We start from the raw sequence: 21,832 nt of genomic DNA, 5'->3' as shown, positions 1-21,832 counted from the left end.
CTGGTGGCCTTGGCAGGTCAGTCAGGCATCTCAGCACTGTACCCAGTGGTGGGAATAGAGACTGCGTAATTGGGATTGGAACGGTGGCTAAGTTAGTGAGGGTTGTTGCTACATGAGGACCTGAGTTCAATTCCCAAGAACCCATGTAAAAAGCTGGGTGTACTCACATACCTGTAACTCCGGGACTGTGGAGTGTGAGTGTGAGACAGGAGGATTGCTGGGACTTGCTGGATGTCATCCTAGCTCCAGGTTCAGTGAGAGACTTTGTCTCAAAGGAATGAGGAAAAGAGTGACAGAGTAGGGACACTCAAGGTCCTTCTCTAGCCTCCAAGTGTGCACAGCGCAGGAACCCTCATGTACATGTGTGCACACACGGCATCTTTGCAACACACACACACACACACACACACACACACACACCCCACAAAGGACACACACACACAAAAAGCAAAAAGGATAGCAGCCTCAACTCTACAAAAACAAAACACTAAGATGTGTCCCCTTGCTGAGAGCCACAGTCCAAATGGACTCCTGAGTCCTGCTACCCTCCACCCCTACCCCAGAAACCAGGTTCTCTTGGCCCTTCCCCCATCTTGCTCTGTTATAGGAAAATCCATGGACCACAGGATGGTGCCTTTTCTTTCCCACAATTGAGCCGTCCACTCCCAGTTCACGGTGAAGTTTTTAAGACCGTGTACAGTGAGTTTTAGAAATTTGCCAAGGAAATGGGAATTGAATGGCTTAATGAAATAATATTGAACATTATATATATGAGATATATAATATATCTGAGGATGTATATATCCATTTATCCATCCATCCATCCGTCCATCCGCCTTTGGTGATTCTTTCTTATATCTATCTGTCTGTCTGTCTATCTATCTATCTCTTACTAGCCAACTGAAGTAGCATCATAGGCAGCCAGCCAGTGAGCTTCAGGGATACAGCTAAGCTACTTTCTACTCATCTTTCGGACCAGAAGATGTTCTTAGGAAGTGCAAACTTGTATCAGTGTTCTCCTAGGTAAACTTAATTAGAGGAACAAACCTGGTATTTCAAGTAACAAAGGAAAGAGTGGATAAAAGAAGGTTACTTTGTATTCCGGGGTAATCCAGAGCCCCCGAGAGGACACCCGCTCCTCCTCGTGTTGATGGAAAGTCTCTATTATCTTCAGCTGCAGGGAATCCTTTCTGAAAGGTGAAAATGTCAGCATGAATGCAGAATTTTAAGGCATGTTTGAGTTCCAGGCAAACAGTGGTTCTCCTCTATCGTGGAGGTTTGGGATTTAACACTACTTGACAATTCTGTACCAAATTCAATCCTGATCCAATTTTTTTCCTCCTTCACCACAGGCAAATTTCAGTTATGAATAGATTAGGTGTACTGGGGGAACTGTTAGTCTTTCTTATTGTATTTTTACACATCCATTCCAGGTTCACTGTGGGACTTTGTTCTCAGTCTGTTAGGCAAGCGGGCCTTGTTCTCCTCAGCTTCCACAGCCCGACTATTGCATGAGTCACATTGATCCCCAAATAACAAGTGGGGAAACTGAGTCTCAGTTGACATCCCCAAAGATCTTTGACTTGAAAATTGTGGGGCTCACGACATGAATGGGGGAGGGAGCAGAGTAATTGCCGCATGAAAATGAAGTCACATTGGACCCTATTAATCGGTAATAATTACTCTTTGTAAAATAAAATTTCCAAAACAAACTAGTGAAGAGGGATCCCAGTTTTCCAGCCCTCGAGGCCCTCTTCCCTGCTTCCTTCAACACTTCACACAGGGGAAGGAAAGAAAGGGCAGAAGCTAAAGTGGACAAAGACGTGAGCAGTGTCCGATGGCTTCACTGGGCTCTGTGGTTGGCATCCACTGGGAGCACTGGATGCCACGGGCCAGCATCCAGGCAGTGTCCGCTGGCTCTGTGTGTATCACTGCCTGCCTGACCCACTGTTCCTTGCTTTGATGATCGTCTCCAGGAGAGGGCTTAGAAGAGTTGCCACACCAGTGAATTGTACATTGTACCAAGTCATAGTCAGCATGTGGGCACACATATATGTGCCTGCTTCTCTGCATGTCTGTCTGTCTGTCTCCTCCCTGTGAATGTGTGTAAGACAAAAAGAAAAAGGAAATATGTGTAGGTTTATGTTTGCAGATATATATTACTTTATTTTATAGTATCGTGTGCATATGCATGTGCATCTATCAGTGTGTGTGTGTGTGTGTGTGTGTGTGTGTGTGTGTGTTGTGTATTTGAGTGAGGGGGGGGTGTTCTTCATAAAGATGTGAGAAGACTTCGGAACTTCCCAGAAGCCTTTCTGTTTCAGGCAAGGGCGCAGGACTACCCCACCCCCATATTCCTTTTGTAGACCAAGAGAATTAGATCAGGACAAAACTCTAAATCAGGGAACAACCAGCAAGAGGAAGTAGGACTTCTTCCTTTGTGCCTCCCAGTCCTCCGGTGGGCTTTTCCTGCTGAGTCCGCCCTCAACTCGGTGCTTAGCAGAGGTTCCGACCGTACCATTTGCCTCTATGCTCTGATCGTGGAGAGCACGCAGGTGTGCAATCCGTATGAGATGGTAGAAGGACCTGTCATCCTTAGGCATCTCGGGTGATGTTTACCTCTGCGTGGACTGAGATATTCTCTGATTACATTAATAGCATGAAAATACTAGCTAATTAAGAAAACAAACTTTTCTAGACGCAAACATTGAGCTTCCTGATATGTAAATTACATGCATCTGGATGATATGCTAATTGCCCCTTCTGAGCCCTGGCTGATTAGCTGTGAGCTCACCCGGCCCTGGGATGTTCATGAGCATCTCGATGGGGTTCAGCTTCTAGCCTGTCAGCTCCTGCCAATCTTGGCTGCTGCTCTACCTGAATACATCCTCTGTGAGGCCCTTTTCCCTCCTCCGGGAAAGAACTTTCCCTCAAACTTCATGCAGCACTGATCCATTTGGTGGGCCTAGACAATTAATTTAGGGATCTGAAAGGCTTTGGAATAATTCAACTAGCGACCAAAACATAAGGGATGTTAGTGCGTTGGTTTTTCTTTTTAAAGGCTCGCCTTTAAACATCTATATCAGGAGTCAGCAATAGGTCCTGTCTGAGCTGCTACCTGAGTTTGCAAATAAAGCTAAAACACAGATTCACCAACCCACACATTATCTGTGGATGCCTTTACGCTACAACGGGCAGTTGAATAGTTATGGCAAAGCCAGAGTGACCCTCAACGTCTAACATTTTGCAATTTTGATCTTAAATAAAAAAGTTGGCTGACCTTTGAATATGTCCCTGAAGTAGATCTTTGTGTATATGAATGTTGTTCTAGCAGTAAAATAGGACATTATACAACTACATCCATAACCCTAAAGAAAATCGTAATGTCCTGAAAGCAGGAGCAGAATGTTCCGTGTGGCTGTGTAGACGCTTTTCCAGGAAATACTCCCATTGGCTTTGGTGCTCCCTGCCACAAATATTCAAATATTCACAGTCACCATGCAAGCTCTGCAGACAAAATCCTGTGCAAAACCTCCCTTGCCCTTCTCACTTGGTCTGCGAGTGAGTGTGGAAGGTAGTAGGACTTAAGACACAGCCGTAAGTGGTGCACCTGAGAACTGGTAAACGTGGTGACAAACCAGTAACAAACCAGGCTGCACAGAGAAGTCTGGCCTGCACTGGTGCATGTACACACACACACACACACACACACACACACACACACGCACTTACATTCACACATACATACACTCACACACATGCTCACACCATGAACACTCATACTCACACACACACACTCTCACACACTCATATACATATGCTCATACACACTTACATACACTCTCCACACATGCACACACTTTCTCTCTCACACATACACACACTTACCTTCACACGCACTCTCACACTCATACACACACATACATACTCACATGCACACTCTTACACACCCTTACACATGCTCACACACATATTCATACATGTACATTCTCATACACACGTTCACACATACACACACTCACATAAACATACACTCATGCACACTCATGCTCATACACTCACACATTCACACTCTCGCACACTCACATACACTCATATACACTCATATGCACTCACATACACTCATACACACTCACAACACATGCACGCATGCACGTGTACTGTCTTTTTAATATGGCCTTCACGCTGTGCCTGGACAAGGAAAGACTCCCAAAGCACTTTTATAAGCGTAACATTCATGCCACAAATGTCTCAGAACATGATGTATTGGCCCTTTTTAAGTTCAAACAACATTTGGCCAATTTTTAAGTGGTCATTTGTAATTCCCGTCTAGCTAGCTTTTATTGTTCTAAGCAGCGGGCTCTGCAGAGGGCTAGAAGGTAGCTGTTTGTGCCTGACTTTGAAATCATTTGGACAATGAACACACATCTCCTCTAAGAGAAAAGGAAAATGAACATCTAGTTTCGGTTTGGGGTTCGGCTCCTTGAATTCTTCATAGTGCTCCCCTCTGCTAGATGCTAAGGGGGATTCTGTTGGGAGCTACTGATGCAGGAGAGTATTTATAGATCATGCTTCGGCTGCATAGAAAACCACATCACAAAGCCCAGCCGAATAAATCGTGTGTGTGTGTGTATGTGTGTGTGTGTGTGTGTGTGTGTGTGTGTGTGTTCTTATGAACACTCACAGATATGATAAGTATGTGAGTATTTCTAAACACGGAGGTCAAAGGTCAATGTCAGGGATAATCCTTCCATTTCCAGCTTCTCCACAGGGCCATTACATGTGCACACCGTCCCAGATTTTTTACTTTAACATTTATTTATTTATTTTATGTATATGAGTACACCGTAGCTGTCTTTAGACACACCAGAAGAGGGCATCAGATCCCATTATGGATGGTTGTGAACTCCAATGTGGGATTTGAACTCAGGACCTCTGGAAGAGCAGTCAGTGCTCTTAACTGCTGAGCCATCCCTCCAGCCCTTGTTTCAGTGTTTAAAATGGAAGTCATCACTGGGTGGTAAATGAGTTCTAGTTTCTCGGGGTGCTCATCAATGTTTTCCAAGACCCCCCGTACAGTATAGAAATGTTTGTATCATCTGGTGACATTTTAGCCAGGTGCACTGCCATATGCTTGTATGCCACTACCTGGGCAACAGAAGCAAGATGACCCCTTGAGCCCAGGAGCTCGGGGGCACCCTGAACACTACAGTAAAACCTCCTCACTTAAAAAAGAAACAAAGCATTTTAATGAACTTTAAAGGAAAATAATGTATATTGCTTTTGGGCACCAAGAGACATCCTGTCATCTTGTACTTGCTTCTTACTGACTGGGCCTTGTTTCTCTGTGAGCAGTTAAGGTGGGCTTCCCCTAAAACTCTCAGAGAGTCTCATGGGCTGTTCTGGCGTGCAGATAGCCATGGGGCTCTTGATCTTGGGACCAAGTGGCCATTTTTGACAGCAGGTTCAGAGACTTGTAGAGGCTGGAACGGACATGTTCATGCTATGCCAAAAGTCATCCTGGAGTCCACCCATGTAGGCTCCCTTATAGCCAGAAGCAGCTGAGACCTTTAGAGGACTCCTCCATTCAGAGGATGGTTGGCTGGAGAAACCCAAGCCCCAGGATGCATGCTTTTCTTGGTGTCTTTGTAAAGGGGAGGAAGGTCTGGGGTGAGTTTTATGGGCATGCGTGCTGTGAGTGTCTAAGGAAGTAATTAGGCATAACTTATTATCTAGTTTTATATCAACCGTACATAAGCTAGAGTTAACTGAAGCGGGGAACCTCGGTTGAGAAAATCCCTCCTTAAGATCTGTCTATAGAGTATTTTCTTAATCAGAGATTGATAGGGAGGACTCAGCCCATTGTGGGCGGTGGTGCCATTCCTGAGCTGGTGCTCTTGGGTTGTATAAGAGAGCAGGCTGAGCAAACGCTGATGAACAAGCCAGTCAGCAGCATCCCTCCTCGGTGTCTGCGTCTGCATCAGCTCCTGCCTCTAGCTTCCTGCCCTGCTCCGTCCTGTCCCAGCTTCCCTCAGTAAGAGACTGCTCCGGGGAAGGAAGCTGAAACACACCCTTTCCTCTCCAAGTTTCCTTGGTCACGTGTTTCGCCACAGCGATGGCAGCTCTTCTGTGCAGTCTCTTCCTCTGCCCAAACCACTGGGCAAGTTTGGCAATCCTCCAGTCAGTCCTCAATGGAAGGCAGAAACCATCTTCAGGTCAGAAGGTAGACTTTAGGAGGGTCGCTTTCTTGGATTCTCTAGTTGTGCCAGGTGACCTGGGCATGACCTCATAGATGAACCTCCCAGCAGATTGAGGCTAACAGTTCCAGTTAGGGAGGGGACACCATTCAGTGGTGGTGACCTCAGAAGAGCCATGTGATCTCCAGCACTGGAGAGACAGAGCCAAACCTAGGGCATCGCAGTGGCTCTTGTCCTACAGAAGGTCATCCTGCTCCCTAGCGGCTTCCAAGATGGCTCTCCCTGATGAAGCTGGGCACTGGCTGATTGCTCACAACCTCTCAGCCTTCTTAGAACAAAGACAGGAAGCAGAGCCTCCCACTCTTGTGGCTGTGAACTTTCTTCCCTGTCTCCATCCATCTCACCACGTGCGGCCCACTGTTTACAACATAAGCCACAAGGGAACCCACAAACCCAGCGCTGCCTCAGGGTTTTAGGTCCTTGAGGCCTTTTATTGTTTCATATCCCTCCCCGCCCAGATTGATGTGGCTTTAGACAAGATAGTTTTCGTTTTTACTGTAGCGCACTGGATAAGGCACTGTGTACAGGAGGTGAACTCCTGATTGGGGGAACTTCCAGTTTTCTTGGATGTGGTCCTGAGACAGACTGACTGACAGGATGGGAGAGGATGTGGAAGATGAGGGGTGGTTTAGATGGGCAGACCTGGGAATGGTGAGGGATTGCCTCCCTCTGGGTGGGAAATTTCTTTTCCTCTCACTCTGTCTGCCTCGTTGTATCTTCTTTTACATCTGCCCTGTGCTGGGAGAGCAAAAATCCTCCGGGAAGGGGCTTCATCTGAGACAAGGGAAGCAGTGTTTCCTCTCAAGGCAACTTAGTTACTTTTTACCTCCTAGTCTTTAAAAATACTTTTTTTAATTAAAAAATAAACAAATAAAAGAGTGTCTGTATGCAGATATGCATGTGTGTGCAGGTGACCAGAGAGGCCAGAAGGGGAGCTGGAGTTATAGGTGACTGTGAGCTACGCTGTATGGGTGCTGAGAATGGAACCACCAGTCCTCAGCCAATGGGCTTTCTCTCCAGCCTACCTTCTAAGTTCAAGTTCCTTTCCTCTCCCCATCCCCTGGGTATTGGGAAAGAATCTCATGTATCTTCATGGTTGCCAGATGCAGGGAAGGGTCAGGCACAAGCCTGTTAGGTACTTCACACGCAGACATAATGGGAAGATGTGAACCAATATCTACTTGGTCCAGACAGAGTACCAATGACAGATACAGTACTAATGACAGACCAAAGGAATGATGGCCTTCCAGTCCAGAGCTGATGAGTGGGGCAAAGGAAGGAGGAGCTGGAGTCTCAGGTGAGGGTCTGCTGACCCTCCTCACTCCTACGAGGGACTGGTTTCTGACCTCCCAGAGGGCCTCTTACCATCCTGAGCATCTCTTGAGGGTAGTCATGGCCACTTTAATTAAGGTGTGTGGGGGTTGGAATGAGATGTCCCCCATTAGACTCAGACATTTGATCATTTGGTCCCCAGTTGGTGGAACTGTTTGAGGAGGATTAGGAGGCGTGGCCTTGTTGAAGGAGGTATGTCGTCACTGAGGGCAGGTACTGATGTTTCAAAATACTTGAGCTATTTTGAGCATGATCTCCAGGTTTCCTCCTGCTGCCCCTGCCCTTATAGACACTGGATCTGTAAGCCCCAAATAAACTCTTTCTTCTAGACGTGGCCTTGGTTGAGGTGTTTTATCACAGCCTCAGAAAAGTGTTTAATACAAGATGCTAAGAGCTTTTACTGCCTAGAGGACAGCATTCCCCTGTGGACTGGAGGAAGAGTCCTAGAGGTAATTTTTAAGTCTGGCCGTATTCTCAGTTGAGATTCCCTCTTCCCAGATGACCAGAGCTTGTGTCAAGTTGACCAGAACCAAAACCAAAACAACCACACAATAACCTTGCACCACCATCCCCGTAAGTGCTGGGGGCTTGAACTTAGGCCCTCCTGGTTGTGTGACAGGCACTTTACCCACCGAGCATCTCCCCAGCTTTGCAAGGACCTTTTGCATGCAACTATGCTGCTGCCAGGTCCTCTGGAATCCATGATGATCAATCACGTTCGCCTGCAGAGCTCTTGTTCTAGGCAGCCTGGTTCAGGATGAGCCGTGGAGTGGCAGAGAGGCCTCTCCAAGGCCAGGTTAAGTTTTGATTTCACAATCAAGTCACCGGGAGTGAATCCAGGTCCATGAAGTGGCTGCTTGTCCCTTTAACACAGAACAGCCAGTCCGACAGATAGGCTTTTAATATTACTGGATGTTTTGGTTCTGTTGCCTGAGCGTAAAAATTATATTTTACCTGGATCCTCAGAATGAGGAACATTTTAGGGATGGTTTGCTTAATGGATGAGAAATCTTCCGCTAATAGTGAGCCTGCCTCTTCCGCAGCTGCACACTTAATTCCTGCCAATTACGCAGACCTATTTGCTTATTCATAAGCGTTCAAGGTGCAGCTGCGATGGCTTTTGGTGCCTGTCAAAACATGCATTACCTGAGAAGGCCGGGAAATCAGATGAGCCGCCTTACATGGGCGGCTTCTGACCCCTCTGATCACAGTGCAGCTGGAGCCCGTTGGAGCGATAAATGGAAATACCCATTATAGATAGCTAAGTAGGTTGCAATAAATTTCCGACTGTGCTTCTCGAGCTCCATGGCGGGGCCCAGATGTCTCTCGACCTAGAGGTCAGTAATAGAGCGTGGGAAATAATACTTCAGTTCTCTTCCCACAAAGTCCCCCATGGTCTCCAGTGAGAGCCCTACCCGCCTGCAGCTCTGGAAGTCTCAGAAGAGCATCCTTTACAGGCTCCAGACAGAGGCGAGTGCACGCCTGCTCTCCGTATGCAGCATAAGTAGTTTCCTCACCCTTGCTCCTTAGAAGACCTGGGTTCTCGACCGGACACAAACTGGGGTGTCAGGTGAAGTGCAGCGGGCTAGCCTGAGGTGCAGCTGCTCAAGTATGAGGACCCGAGCTCTGATCTCACAGAACCCACAGGAAAGCTAGATGCACCAGCATTCAATAGAACCTCAGAACTCAGGGCTGAGGGGACAGAGATGGGAAAATCCCAGGAACCCAGTGGCCAGGCAGTCTAGAACATTTTCAGTAAAAAAGGTTGGAATTAATTGGGGAAGAAAACTGGCACCCACTTCTGCCTTCTGCCCTCTACAGGCACCTGCATAAGTGAGTGTACACACACACACACACACACACACACACACACACACAGAGAGAGAGAGGGGGGGGGGGAGAGGGAGAGAGAGAGAGAGCCTAAATCTGAATTTCAAAAATAAATGTATACTTTGGTGTAACTATTTTCTCATGGCTTGCTTGGGTTATATTTACATGAACAAATTACTGATCTGAAATTCATGTATACCCAGCCACCTGCTTTTTTCTTTCTTTCTGTGTCAGGCATCTTAGCAGGGGCCCTATTTACAGTGGGTCTTTCTTGATGTGTTGTTTGCAAAAGTGCTATGACTCCTCTAAGGATCCCAGGGCTGCTGGTGGGGAGGGGAGGGCCAGGAAGATGATGGAAGGGGTGTTCCTTCCCTGCTCTCAGAAAGAGCGGTACCCCAACATCAAGAGAGAAACAGACTAGAGTGGCTCATTGCCCTCAGTGAAGCAGATGCAGCATTTTAGAAAAGATACTATTTGATCTCCAGAAAACCCCGAAGGAGCCGAAAGCCCACCGAGACGGTGTGCTGGAAGCCTCTCTCGGCCAGGTGGATGCATCTGTCTGGTTTATACTGAACCCCTGCAGCTACCAGCCAGGCCTCATCAGTCATCAAACGTAAGTGGATCAGGGGAAAATTACCTGTCTGTAAGGAATTAGCCAATTACATGGTAATTACTTAAAGAGGCCCCATTTGGGCCAAGGGCATATCACAAAAGAGGAATCAGATGTGGCAAATGTCAGGCCACCCTCCTTGCGGTCAAGGAGATACAAGTTAAGGGAGGTATCACGTCCTCTTCCTTCACATGACTGCGGGTTTTTTTTTTGTTTGTTTGTTTTTTTTTTTTTGTTGTTGTTGTTGTTGAGAAGTACCCAGTACTGACTGAAGTACGGCCAATGAGAATACAAGACGCTAATCATAGTGGTGCCAATGGCGCCATCTTCCTGCTCCCTCGGAATTTCTGACTGTTTGCACAGGTTAGTGTTTGTGATGACATTTAATAAGGGACAATTTAAAAGCGGCCTCAGCGCCCAGAGGCATGAGAAAGCCAGGACCAATCTGTAGTGCTTGGCAGTGCCTGAAGGAGCATCAGATCACCAGAGAAATCGCTTCTTCTGCGTTCAGTGGGAGCAAAGAGCAGCCCGACATCGCATAATGTGATATTTCAGCTCAGTGCAACCCAGTGAGGACGCACGGAAGAAAGGGCACCCACCTCCCTTAGTACCCTTTCCTCAGTGAGGGTGTGGGGGCCTGCAACATCTTCTGTGTTCAGAGTCCCACAGTTCCTTTAGCATGCATTTATAACTTTGTGACCAGTAAGATCACAGATGTGATGTTTTGAGTGAGGTGTGTTACCCCACAGCGAGGAGGATGGTTAGAGCCCATCCTGTGGCGGTCTGTTTAACACATTCCATCAATGATACTTGGGTGAATGCCCTGACTTTGACTTTTATGCCAGGACCTTACATTTGTATCTCCCAGTTGTCAATTCAAAGGGCTCTGTAAGATTCGAGGACACTCGGGGCTGGGGATTTAGCTCAGTGGTAGAGCGCTTACCTAGGAAGCGCAAGGCCCTGGGTTCGATCCCCAGCTCCGAAAAAAAGAACCAAAAAAAAAAAAAAAAAAAAAAAAAAGATTCGAGGACACTCTTGGTATATAGTCCGGAAGGATTCAGTGACGGAAGATGAATGGCTGGGCAGAAATGCCTGTAATGCCTTTTCCTGCTCTTACTGTCTCCTGACAGACAACAGGCCGGTTTTATTGCTACTGTGCCTGCCTGGCAGTTGGGTCACAACTCAAATGCCTAACGTGTTCTAAAGGTAACCATGCAGCGAAAATTACTAACAAGTCAAAACACCCTGGTGGAAACCCCTTCTCTCCTCTAAACCATCTGGACTGAGGCCCCCAGAAGATCAAAAGCCAAGAATCCATTTTTGTTTTCCTCACCATCTTATCGAAGCTTCCTCCTTGTCCTTGATGTGAGGCCAAGATCAGTTTGAAGAGGGAGTGGAACTGAGAAAGAGTGACATGGGCAGATGGAGGGGGTGTTCTCTCATCTGCTTATTTCTAGTCTTGTATTCATGTGTGTGCGTCTAGGTATGTGTGTGCGTCTAGGTGTGTGTGTGTGTGTGTGTGTGTGTGTGTGTGTGTGTGTGTGTGTGACTGTGCACGTGTGAGCACAGTTGCTCATAGAGGCCGGAAGAGTGTAAGTCACAGGTCGTCGTGAGCTGCCTGATCCGGGTTCCAGGGAAGAGAAGCTAGTGCTGTCATTGCCCTGTTATGGGGTCCACTGAGGAACATAGTCCATGAAGCTAACATACAAAGGTCTGTGTATCGCGGCACACAGAAAGGGGCTTTCCCAGGATAGGTGCCCGTTCTGGATGGAAGACAGAGAAATGGGACTCCATGTGGCAAGAGGTGATCACTACAGCTTTGAGCAAAAGAAATAGCTTGAATGTTTTCCCATTCATTTAACATTCCAGTCGGAGTCCCCCGCCTCCCACCCCACCTCACACAGTCCTTTCCTCTTTCCCCATCCCCTTCTCCTTTGACCATTGAGGCCAGACAAGGCAGCCAAGTTAGAGAAAGGGGATCCACAGGCAGGCAACAGTCAGGGACAGCCCATGTTCCAGTTGTTGGGGGACCTGCTTGAAGACCAAGTTGCACATCTGTTGTTACGTATATGTGTTTGGGGGTGGGTAGGTTCAGCCTGTGTATGGTCTTTGGTTGGTGGTTCAGTCTCTGCTTAGATATGGGAGAAATAATTTGGCAAATAATGGGTTCAGAACTAGCCAAAAGCCCTAGGACCATTAAACAGAATCCCAGAGACTGAGAAATGTAGAATTGTTCCATATTCTCAAGTACAACAGAATATAAAGCTGGGCCATGGATTGTGTGTTTTGTGAGTCAGGCACTGCACCACAGCCAGTTGTTGGAACGATCTCATGAGGTAGATATAATTAAGCGCAACATTTTATAGCAAGGAAACCAGTGGCAGTGTTGTAAGACTCCACAGTGGCCTTACCTCAGGAGCGCAACCCACAGAGCACAGATTGACAAAGTGACCGCTGCAATAGCATGAGGGTATAAGGTTTTTAATCCACGTACATGGGGTTGCTCATTCACACAGGGAGAGGCAACCCCGAACCCAAAAAGCACACAACTTTTATTTGTTACAGAGGGCAGACTTCAGCAACAGGGCTAGCTGGCTATTCTCATTGGTGGTACACAGGACAAAGGGATCTGGTCGGGTATTGGCTGGCCTGCTCAAGGGGCTGCTCTTGGTTCAATTAGTCACTTTCCTCATCCAGCCCTACACCCGGCCTTGGTGAATCACTGGGGAAGGGCTAAGTTGGCATGTCCCTTAGAGGGGGGTGAACTGGGTGGTCGGGCAGGGTCAGGATGGCATCTTGCAGTTGTTCTTGGAATTTACCACAGGGAGGGGTATGGGGGTCTTTCCGAGAACAGTTGTTTTTTGTTTTTTGTTTTTTTTGGGTTTTGTTTGTTTGTTTGTTTATTTTGTCTTAATTGGCTTAGTCAGAATCTTGATCACCAAAACTTTATCATATCACTGGGCATCATGACATCAGATGTATCTTTCAGAAAGGTCACAAGTTTGTCATAGGCATCCTGACCACCAGATGTATTCCTCAAAACCTTGTTTTTACAACTTTGTTTCTTCTGTCTATGAAACTATGAAACTATTTCTTCAGCAGCATTTGCTGAGTGAAACTAGTAACTGAATCTGGTGGCCTGAATGAGAGTGGCCCCACAGGGTCATGCGTTTAAATACTGTGTTATCAGTTGGAACTGTCTGGGAAGGATCAGGAGCCGTGGCCTTGTTGGAAGGAGGTTTATCACTGGGAGCATCACTGAGGTTTCAATTTGGGCCATTCCCAGTGTGCTCTCTCTGCCTCCTGCTTGTGGTTTGAGGTGTAAGCTTACTGCTGCCATGCCTTCACCCCTCCATCATGGACTAACAATTGTCAGCCCAATTAAACACACTCTGCTGTAAGTTGCCTCAGTCATGGTGTCTTATCTCAGTGGTAGAAAAGCAAGTAACACACCGATAGTCCCACGGCAGGCACTGTGGTCCTTCCATCCAGTCTCCACTCAGTGACAGCCCTGAGTCCAGACATACAGGAAGACAGAATCCACATGCATGAGCTGGTTAAGGGGCTGGGCGGGTACTGAAAGAAGCCATGTTGGGGTGGGGGGATATCCTTTAGACACACGCTCTCTAACCACATCCAATGTATACGGTGTGCACATTTGTAGGTGCTTGTGCGTCTGTGTGTAGGGTTTCTCACTGACTCGGCTGGGCTATCCGTTCAGGTTGGAGATCGCCGTCCACGCTGTAGTTACAACATGCTGTCCTGCCACCTTTAATTTATCTGTACTTTACACACACACACACACACACACACACACACACACACACACACACACGGAGACAGCATGGAAGAAGAGGAGCCAATAGTATATCCCCTTCCTTATGGTTTTCAGAGAATCAGCTCAATTTGGGGGCTCGGGTAAAAGTACACATTGTAACAATGCTAAGAACTGGGTTCTGAGGGCCGGAGTGATGGGTCCCCAGCTAAAGAGCACTTTACTGCTCTTGCAGAGAACTGGGCTCCGTTCCCAGTACCCACATGGTGGCTCAGAACCATCTGTAACTCCAGTTTCAAAGGAACCGCCGATGCTCCTGTGGGCACTGTATGTACATAGTGCACATATATACATACAGGCACGATTGTGCGTGCGCGCGCGCGCGCGTGTGTGTGTGTGTCTGTGTGTGTGTGTGTGTGTGTGTGTGTACAAGCATGCAGGCATAGAGGTCAGAGGACAACCATGGGTTTTGGTTATTCCTGAGGTTTCTCCCACCTTTTTGAGACAGGCTTTTCTCATTGGCCTGGAGCTCCAGTGAGTTAGGCCAGGTCAGCTAGCCAGCAAACTTCTAGGAATCTGTTTTATCTCTGTGTCGCATCAGGCTCCCACTGGGGTTACAGGTATCTGTCGGACTTAAAGTGGGGTTACACATTGTCTTAGTCAGGGTTTCTATTCCTGCACAAACATCATGAGGAAAGGGGAGGAAAGGGTTTATTCAGCTCACACTTCTGCATTGCTGTTCATCACCAAAGGAAGTCAGGACTGGAACCCAAGCAGGTCAGGAAGCAGGAGCTGATGCAGAGGCCATGGAGGGATGTTACTGGCTTGCTTCCTCTGGCTTGCTCAGTTTGCTCTCTTATAGAACCCGGGACTTACAGCCCAGGGACGGCACCACCCACAATGGGCTGGGCCCTCACACCCTTGATCACTAATTGAGAAAATGCCTTACAGCTGGGTCTCATGGAGGCCTTTCCTCAAGGGAGGCTCCTTTCTCTGTGATAACTCCAGCTATTGTCAAGTTGACATACAAAACCAGCCAGTACACACATATCTGCCAGGTTTAAAGTTCTCTTAATCACCTGTATGTATATAATTTAGTGTGCGCATTTGGAGGTCAGAGAGCAACTTAGGAAAATTGGTTCGCTCCTTCTACCCTGTGTGTTCCAGGAATCAAACTTGGCAGCCACCTTGCCAGCCTCTTTCTTGCCAGATTTTTACAAGGCTTCTGGGGGAATCTGAACTCAGGTCCTCAGACGTGCAGAACGATTGCTGTACCAAGTGAGCCGTCCCCCACCCCTACCCCCACCCCAGCCCTTTTCCCCCACACCCCTGTTTTGCTCGCTGATGCTGCTCATTAACACGCACCACATACTCATTCTGCCTCCCTGGCCACTCGTTACTATGTTTCGTAACAGGGCCTTAGAAACAAGACCTTTCTCCGGGATTTGGAGCTGTGTGGGCTCAGTAGGTAAGAACTCGCCTGTTGTGTTATCTTAACGGAACTCCTCTCCAGTGAGATGTGGGAGCTTTCGTCCCGCTCTCTCATGGCTGCTGATCTGTTAATTAGCATAGCTGTATTCACAGGGGGCCCGAGATTCCATCACTGGGCCCATTTGTTCCAACTGGTCCTCTCGGGGACCACAGGCCATCTGTGGCCTCGTGTGGCTGGGCCCACGGGCTACGAAAGAGGAGGCTAGCGCCACATTCACCTCCCTAGATGCGTCTTGAACCCCTGAGGACCCAGTCGGGCTCCCAGGCCGTCTGTGCCTGTTCGGCTGCTGGGTGGATTGTGACTCCCACACTGTGCTCTCGAGAGCAGTTGCTGATTAAGACGGCTCCGCTCTGCCATGGAGAGGATGTCAGAGCTTGTCTGTTGCAGGGGCAGCTGCATCCTGGGCAGCAGACAACAGTTTGCTCAGCCCACGGCTCCAGGTTCGTGCTCACCAGGTGTCGTCCATTGGACTGCAGGGAAGAGAGAATTCTTGGTGTCTGGGAAGAGGAAGCAGGGACGCAGGTGCTAGGCTCCCGGGCAGCACTCAAGCTGTCCCATTATGCCTCTAGACTGGGAGCTTGGAATTCTGGGAACCCCTGACCAGCCTCTGCAGTCTGGGTCATCTGTTATTAGCTTAAGGTATATAAAACTACTTCGGGCCTTATGCACACAGAAACACCTATGTATACATTCAGGGAGCCCACCTGGTATGTCTGACATTGAAGATGGGACCGAGGGGCAGGAACATCTCTCTCTCTCTCTCTCTCTCTCTCTCTCTCTCTCTCTCTCTCTCACACACACACACACACACACACACACACACACACACACACACACACAGAGTGTGGACACCACACAGCCTGGATTGAATTCCAAAGGTTGCCCAGGGAGAACTACTGTCCCACTGAGATGCTGCATTTTCCAGAGGCCAGCTATGAGCTAAGCACTGTGAAGGATCAATTTAAGGCCTTCTTTCCCTTTTCCCCTTCATTCACCTTCCCTCCTCTCCCCTGCCCTGCCCTCCTTTCTTTCATTCTCCCCACTCCTCTTCCCTTGTGTCTCCCCCCCCTTCCTTCCTCTTTTTAAAAAGATTAAAAAAAAATTATCTGCGTGTCTCTATGAGTGTAGTTGCCTGCAGAGGCTAGAAGAGGGCGCCGGATCTCCTGGAGCTGGGGTTATAGAAAGTTAGCCACATGATCAGGGTGCTGGCAACTGCACTCGGATCCTTTTAAGGGCAGAACCAACTCTCCAGCCCTGTGGGACTCTGTTCTTTAGGGCCAGCACCCCCGAGGTTGAGGTAACCCACGTTAGCCAGATGTGACAAAGAAGGTGTTAGATCAGCTATGTATACACAGTGAGGGGCCAGGAGACCCCAGAGGTGTCCTTTGTTTCTGTTTTAAGTTGCATTTCATTTATTAGTAGTACATGGCAGTGGTGAGGTGGGGCTCAGAAGCCACAGCATGGAGGTCAAAGAACAGCCCTTAGGAGTTGGCTGTCCTCCTCCATCGTGGGTTCTAAGACAAGAAATCCAGGTCACCTAAATCAGGTTTGAGGAAGGCCTTGCCCTGCTTTCATCTTCTAGAGGGAATTTCCCACAGAAATAAGAGGAGAGACGTTCCCTGCCTGGTGACGGGAAGGATGAATGTCCACCGTCCCTGTCATCCTCAATCAAGGGCATGGACTATGGTGTTGTACCCAGAGTCCCAGAGTGTAGGCCTTCTGCCATCTCCCACAGTTAGGGATCTCCCAAACCAGGACACACGCGAGGGTGAGGTGCGTTCACAATCCGCCTAGCAGGGCAGGGTGCCACTCACTGTCATCCTTACCAACAACGGCAAAGCCCATGGACTCCGGCTTCAGCACCACAGAACAGCAGCAGCAGAAGCAGCTTTGATTGTCAACACCACACAGTGGGCATGTCTGTGAGGGATTGTCTCAGTTAAGTTAACGGCGCCACAGTGGGTGGCACCATTCCTTAGGCAGAGGTCCAGAACTATGTTAGGGTGGAGAAATGGAGCTGGGCCCAAGCAAGCGAGCCCATGTGCACTCCCTGCTCTCTGCCCTTGACTGTGGGTATAAAGTGACCAGCTCTGTAAATTCCTACCATGGATTATCACTGGAATTGCGAGCTAAAATAACCCCTTTCTCCCCTAAGTTGCCCCTTTTGTCAGAGTATTTTATCACAGCTACTAAAGCGAACTGGAATAACCATCATTGCGATTCTCCAGAGAGGGCGAGCCCTAGGTGCAGTGTGTGGCTGCCATACTCTTAGCTCTTCCCAAGATGCTCTAGGCTATTAGGTCTGTCTCTACCAAGCCCTCACTTCCTGTTCTCGCTATCACATTTACCTGCAAATATCCATTAGGAATAAACAACCTGGGGACAATGTACCTCTGGGGCACGCATTAAGAAACACTGTTTAAGATGACAGTCTAAGAAACAGCAACACTCCAGAACTATTTTTTTGAAACAGTCTTTTATGTATCCCAGCCTTGGGATACATACTTACACTTACACTTGAGATCCTCCTGCCTCAGCCTGCCAAGGGCTGGAATTTGGAGCATGAATCAACATACCTGTCAATCAAATCAACGTGGGATTTTTAGATGGTTAGTCGATGAACTCAAACCTGAGCATTTCCCCAGACCCGGGCTGCCATGTTTTTCTTTCTTCCCAGGCTGCCGTGTATTTCTGTCTGTCTGTCTGTCTGGATGCTTGCCTCTTTGCTTCCTGGAACACATTGCTTCTTTCCACCCGTCTGCTCAGCTGCCTTTGTCTCCCATTCTTCTACAGCCGCTCTTAAACCACTGTCAGCTTCGGTACCCACACCTGTAAGTCACCCCGTGTTCTAGGAGAGGGAATCCGACTGGCCGAGACTGACATCCGCGTTGTTCCCCTCGAGTCTCAGGACGGCCAGGAGCAGGGTACTGCACATCATTTCTTGGAGAGAGGGAACATGTCACCAACCATATCCATCCGTGCATTCAGCAGTTAGAGTAGTCCAGGCACTTCATACGCTCTCTTGTTGAGTCTCCCTCGCCTGGTTCTAGGGTTGAGCTAACTGAAGGGGTGAGGGCAGGAAGACACGGCAAGCATGCAGACACGCCGCATGTAAAAGCTGGGATCGGATGAAGCGGACTCTGATGGAGATGCTGCAGCACCCCAGAAATTCGGGGAGTCACCTATGTGGAGTTGACCAGTGAGGAAGGTGATTCTATACAACCGAATCCAGGAGGCAGGGTTATTATTATTGACAGCCCGATCGAAGAAGCAGCTTCATTTCCCACAGCTGGACAAGGAGGCAGGGCTGTTATACAGAGCTGCACAGGAAGGCAGAGCGCTATTTCACACAGTTGGACAAGGGGGCAGGTTGAGGTAGTCGAGTAGGAGTCTGTAGGGGGCAGTCTTCAGGCCACAAACTTGGGGAGTGGGATAGGAGGGAGCCGTGACGCACTTCTCCTTCACACGCTGTCCACATTCACACTCAGACTCCAAGCAAGCTTTGTCATTCCTCTGGGGCTCACCCACAGAAGGCTCTGCCACTCCCATGGGGCTCCAGTGCTGGTACTCGACATGGCCCGAGCCTATGAGTCAAGAGCATCGGTTCACTGAGGACTTCCATCCCTTCCAACATCCCCTTAACCCCATCCCCACCCCCGAAAGATTCGATGCCCCATTAGTTTGAATCAGGGAGTTACAGTACAGCGCAGTGAAAACACTTGGTTAGTAAGCCTCCCTCAGCGGCTGTGTGGCTGGGTCCTGAAATAAAAATGATGGCCCCCATCCCACAGTCTGTGCTCCTTACCAGTCCTCTGTGCCCCTCTATATGGCATCTTCACCTTCTTAGGACCAAGACTCCAGGCACAGACTGTCTGGCTCCTGAGTGCTCGCTGAATGACTGTCCAAAGGAGTGGCCGAGCTGTCAAGAGACGCTTGGCCCATGACAGTCTACATGTAGGACGGTCCCTGGCTTGGAGGCATCCTCTTGCTGCCGCTTGTCCCGAAGTCAGTGTGCACATTTTTACAGCCCCCGCCTCTCCATTCTTTCCCACAGACAAGCGTGAGAATGGCGAGGTGTACCAGAGGAAGAAGCTGGCAGCTACCGACTTCCCAGAGGGCGAGGCCCCCTCAGGACCTGTGCACGGGAACTCAGGGCAACCCGGGGTGAGCAGCTGGAGGAGAATTGCTCTGCTCATCCTGGCCATCACCATACACAACATTCCAGGTAAGGACTAGTCCTGGACTGCTTGCCGCCTGCCTGCGGGTCGAGCCACTTGTTGTCCACACAGCTGGAAAAGGGTAGCTGTTAGTAGTGACCTCAGTCCTATTGGGAGGGGAGGGGAGGCCATGCTGTGCTATTCCACATCCCTGTTCCAGTTACTCTACATCACCTCTGCTGTTTTGACCCAGGCGACCCTCTCTTTGGTACCAGGTCATGTTTTGTAGCCTCTGTTAATTGCTAGGGTAGAGGGAGCCTCCTCTAAGTGCAGGATGTCTGACTGATAATTTTTTAGGATCTGTTGAATTCAGTGGCTCGGGAGATAGCTCAGTCAGTGAAGCATTTGCTGTGCAAGTATGGATTTCACCCACAAAACCCAAGTGGGAGAGCCGGATATGACGGCATATGATTGTCATCTCAGCACTGGGGAGGCAGGGATAGGAGGACCCCCAGGGCTCGTCAGCCTGCCAAATTACCTTATTCGGTGCAGTGGTTCTCAACCTTCCTAATGCTGTGACCCTTTAATACAGTTCTTCATGTTGTGGTAATGACCCCCCCCCCCATAACATTATTTTCATTGCTACATTGTAACTAATTTTGCTACTGTATTGAATTGTAATGTAAATATCCCTGCTTTCCAGTGGTCCTAGGTGACCCCGGTGAAAGGGTCATTCTATCCCCAAAGGGGTCATGAGTCACAGGTTGAGAAACGCTAGTTTGGTGAGTTACAGGACAGTGAGAGATGATGCTGTTACCCAAAAATTAAATGGACATAGCTGAGAAAGGACTCACAAGGTTAATCTGAAGCTTTTACACAAACTTGCACACATGTGGACCCACACACAAACGTATATAGCCACAAACATGCAAACCGCCCTGCACATATAACCAAGAAAACAGTATGGAATTCTGCCTTGATTAATACATATTTCACACGCATGCTTTCTTTGTAGGGATCCCTGTCTGAGAAATTTATAGACTTCTTCCAATTACAGATGGCAGGAGACTTACTGATGCTTTATTTAGAAGATACTATCTTTTAAACAAATACTGTTTGAATAAGACAAATACTGTTTCTTTTAGAGCAACGGGAAGACGGGTAAGCATAAAATTACAAACACTAAGGCCACTACAAAAATAAACACATGAAGGACCCCAAGCTTCTGGGGACACACTGTGGGATTTTAGGTCGGCCACCCACTGGCGAGGTTATCTCTAAATACTGTCTGGTTTTCTCATGGCTGAAATGAGACTAATATGCCAATGGTTTCTTTTGAGACTTCTATGAAACCTGCATGTAGCCGTTGGCTTTGGTACCAAGCTTAGGCCTTCTGAGCATTTGACAGATGGGGGCCATTGTGTGGGCCAGGCTCCTCAGGTCTTTCAACCATGACTTTGTCAGTCTTGGGTGGTTAATTGTTCTAATCCATTGTTTGCTGAAAGTTGCGCATGTGTGATCACCTTGGTGGGGAGAGGAGGGCGGGGAGCTGTCTTTGAGCATGCGCCCTAGTCTTCCCCAGGGCCTAGCCTAGGTGATTTGTTTTACAAATCCACACAGAGTTCAGTGATCCCTCTGGTGTCCCTGACAGAATCTGTGCAGCTGGCCAAGGCTGTCTAGAGTGACGATGTTTTTTGTTTGTTTTTTTTCTTAAGGCCCATGTGGCTGTTATTCTGCCATCTCCTGGCTTTAGTTCTGAGGCAGAGGATACAGGCAGATTGAGGTTATTTCACTGGGGAACTTGATGACTCTTATTCGTGCACAGAAGCCACTGTGTGTAGCCTTGTCTCCCTTATTATAGTCGAGTGCATATGGAATTCGCCAAAAAGACGGGACCAGATAGATCACTTTTAAGCTGGGCTTTTTCTCTGGGAGGAGAGAAATGTGTTCCCCTGTAATTTTCATCCCAGTTACAGCAATTTCAATCATATAAGCATACATAGGCTGCTTTTCTTAGAATTTTCCTCATTGCCCGTCTCCCTGCCATTTCCCTCTCCTTTCTGGGTCAGGTGCAGAAGTTCTTGGTTAATTTTTCTAAATCTCCCAGTTTAGTCTGTCATCAGGTGGACCCCAGCACACAGTGCAAAAAGACCTAAATGGGTTCGCACTGTTGGGGGCTCTTGACATGATATCCACAGAATCTTAAATTGCCCATTGGAAGTCTGAGGACTCCTGAATCTTTCCAGCCAATCATTGAAGAAGCAGGGTTACCTATGTCTTCTTGTCGGCCACAGTAGAGTGCTTCCTTAAGACCTTTTGTTAACCAGTTTGAAGAATGTAGAACCATCTAGTGGGCTCAGAGTCAGGTCCAACAAGGAC

At 48.3% G+C, this 21,832-nt stretch overlaps 1 protein-coding gene across 24 annotated transcripts in view; it reads left to right on the top strand.

Annotated features, from left to right (window-relative positions):
* Slc39a11 (solute carrier family 39, member 11) overlaps window positions 1–21,832 on the top strand; it is a 409,809-nt gene that overhangs the window by 258,338 nt on the left and 129,639 nt on the right. For all 24 annotated transcript variants that reach the window (XM_087570871.1, XM_087570870.1, XM_087570867.1 and 21 more), the window contains 1 exon segment: window positions 19,351–19,521. In XM_087570871.1, the coding sequence (XP_087426997.1) occupies window positions 19,351–19,521 (171 nt within the window).

This window comes from Rattus norvegicus, chromosome 10 (genome assembly GCF_021556685.1).
Source record: "Rattus norvegicus strain SHRSP/BbbUtx chromosome 10, alternate assembly SHRSP_T2T, whole genome shotgun sequence".
Lineage (NCBI taxonomy): Eukaryota > Metazoa > Chordata > Mammalia > Rodentia > Muridae > Rattus > Rattus norvegicus.
This window is presented reverse-complemented; position numbering and strand designations above follow the sequence as displayed.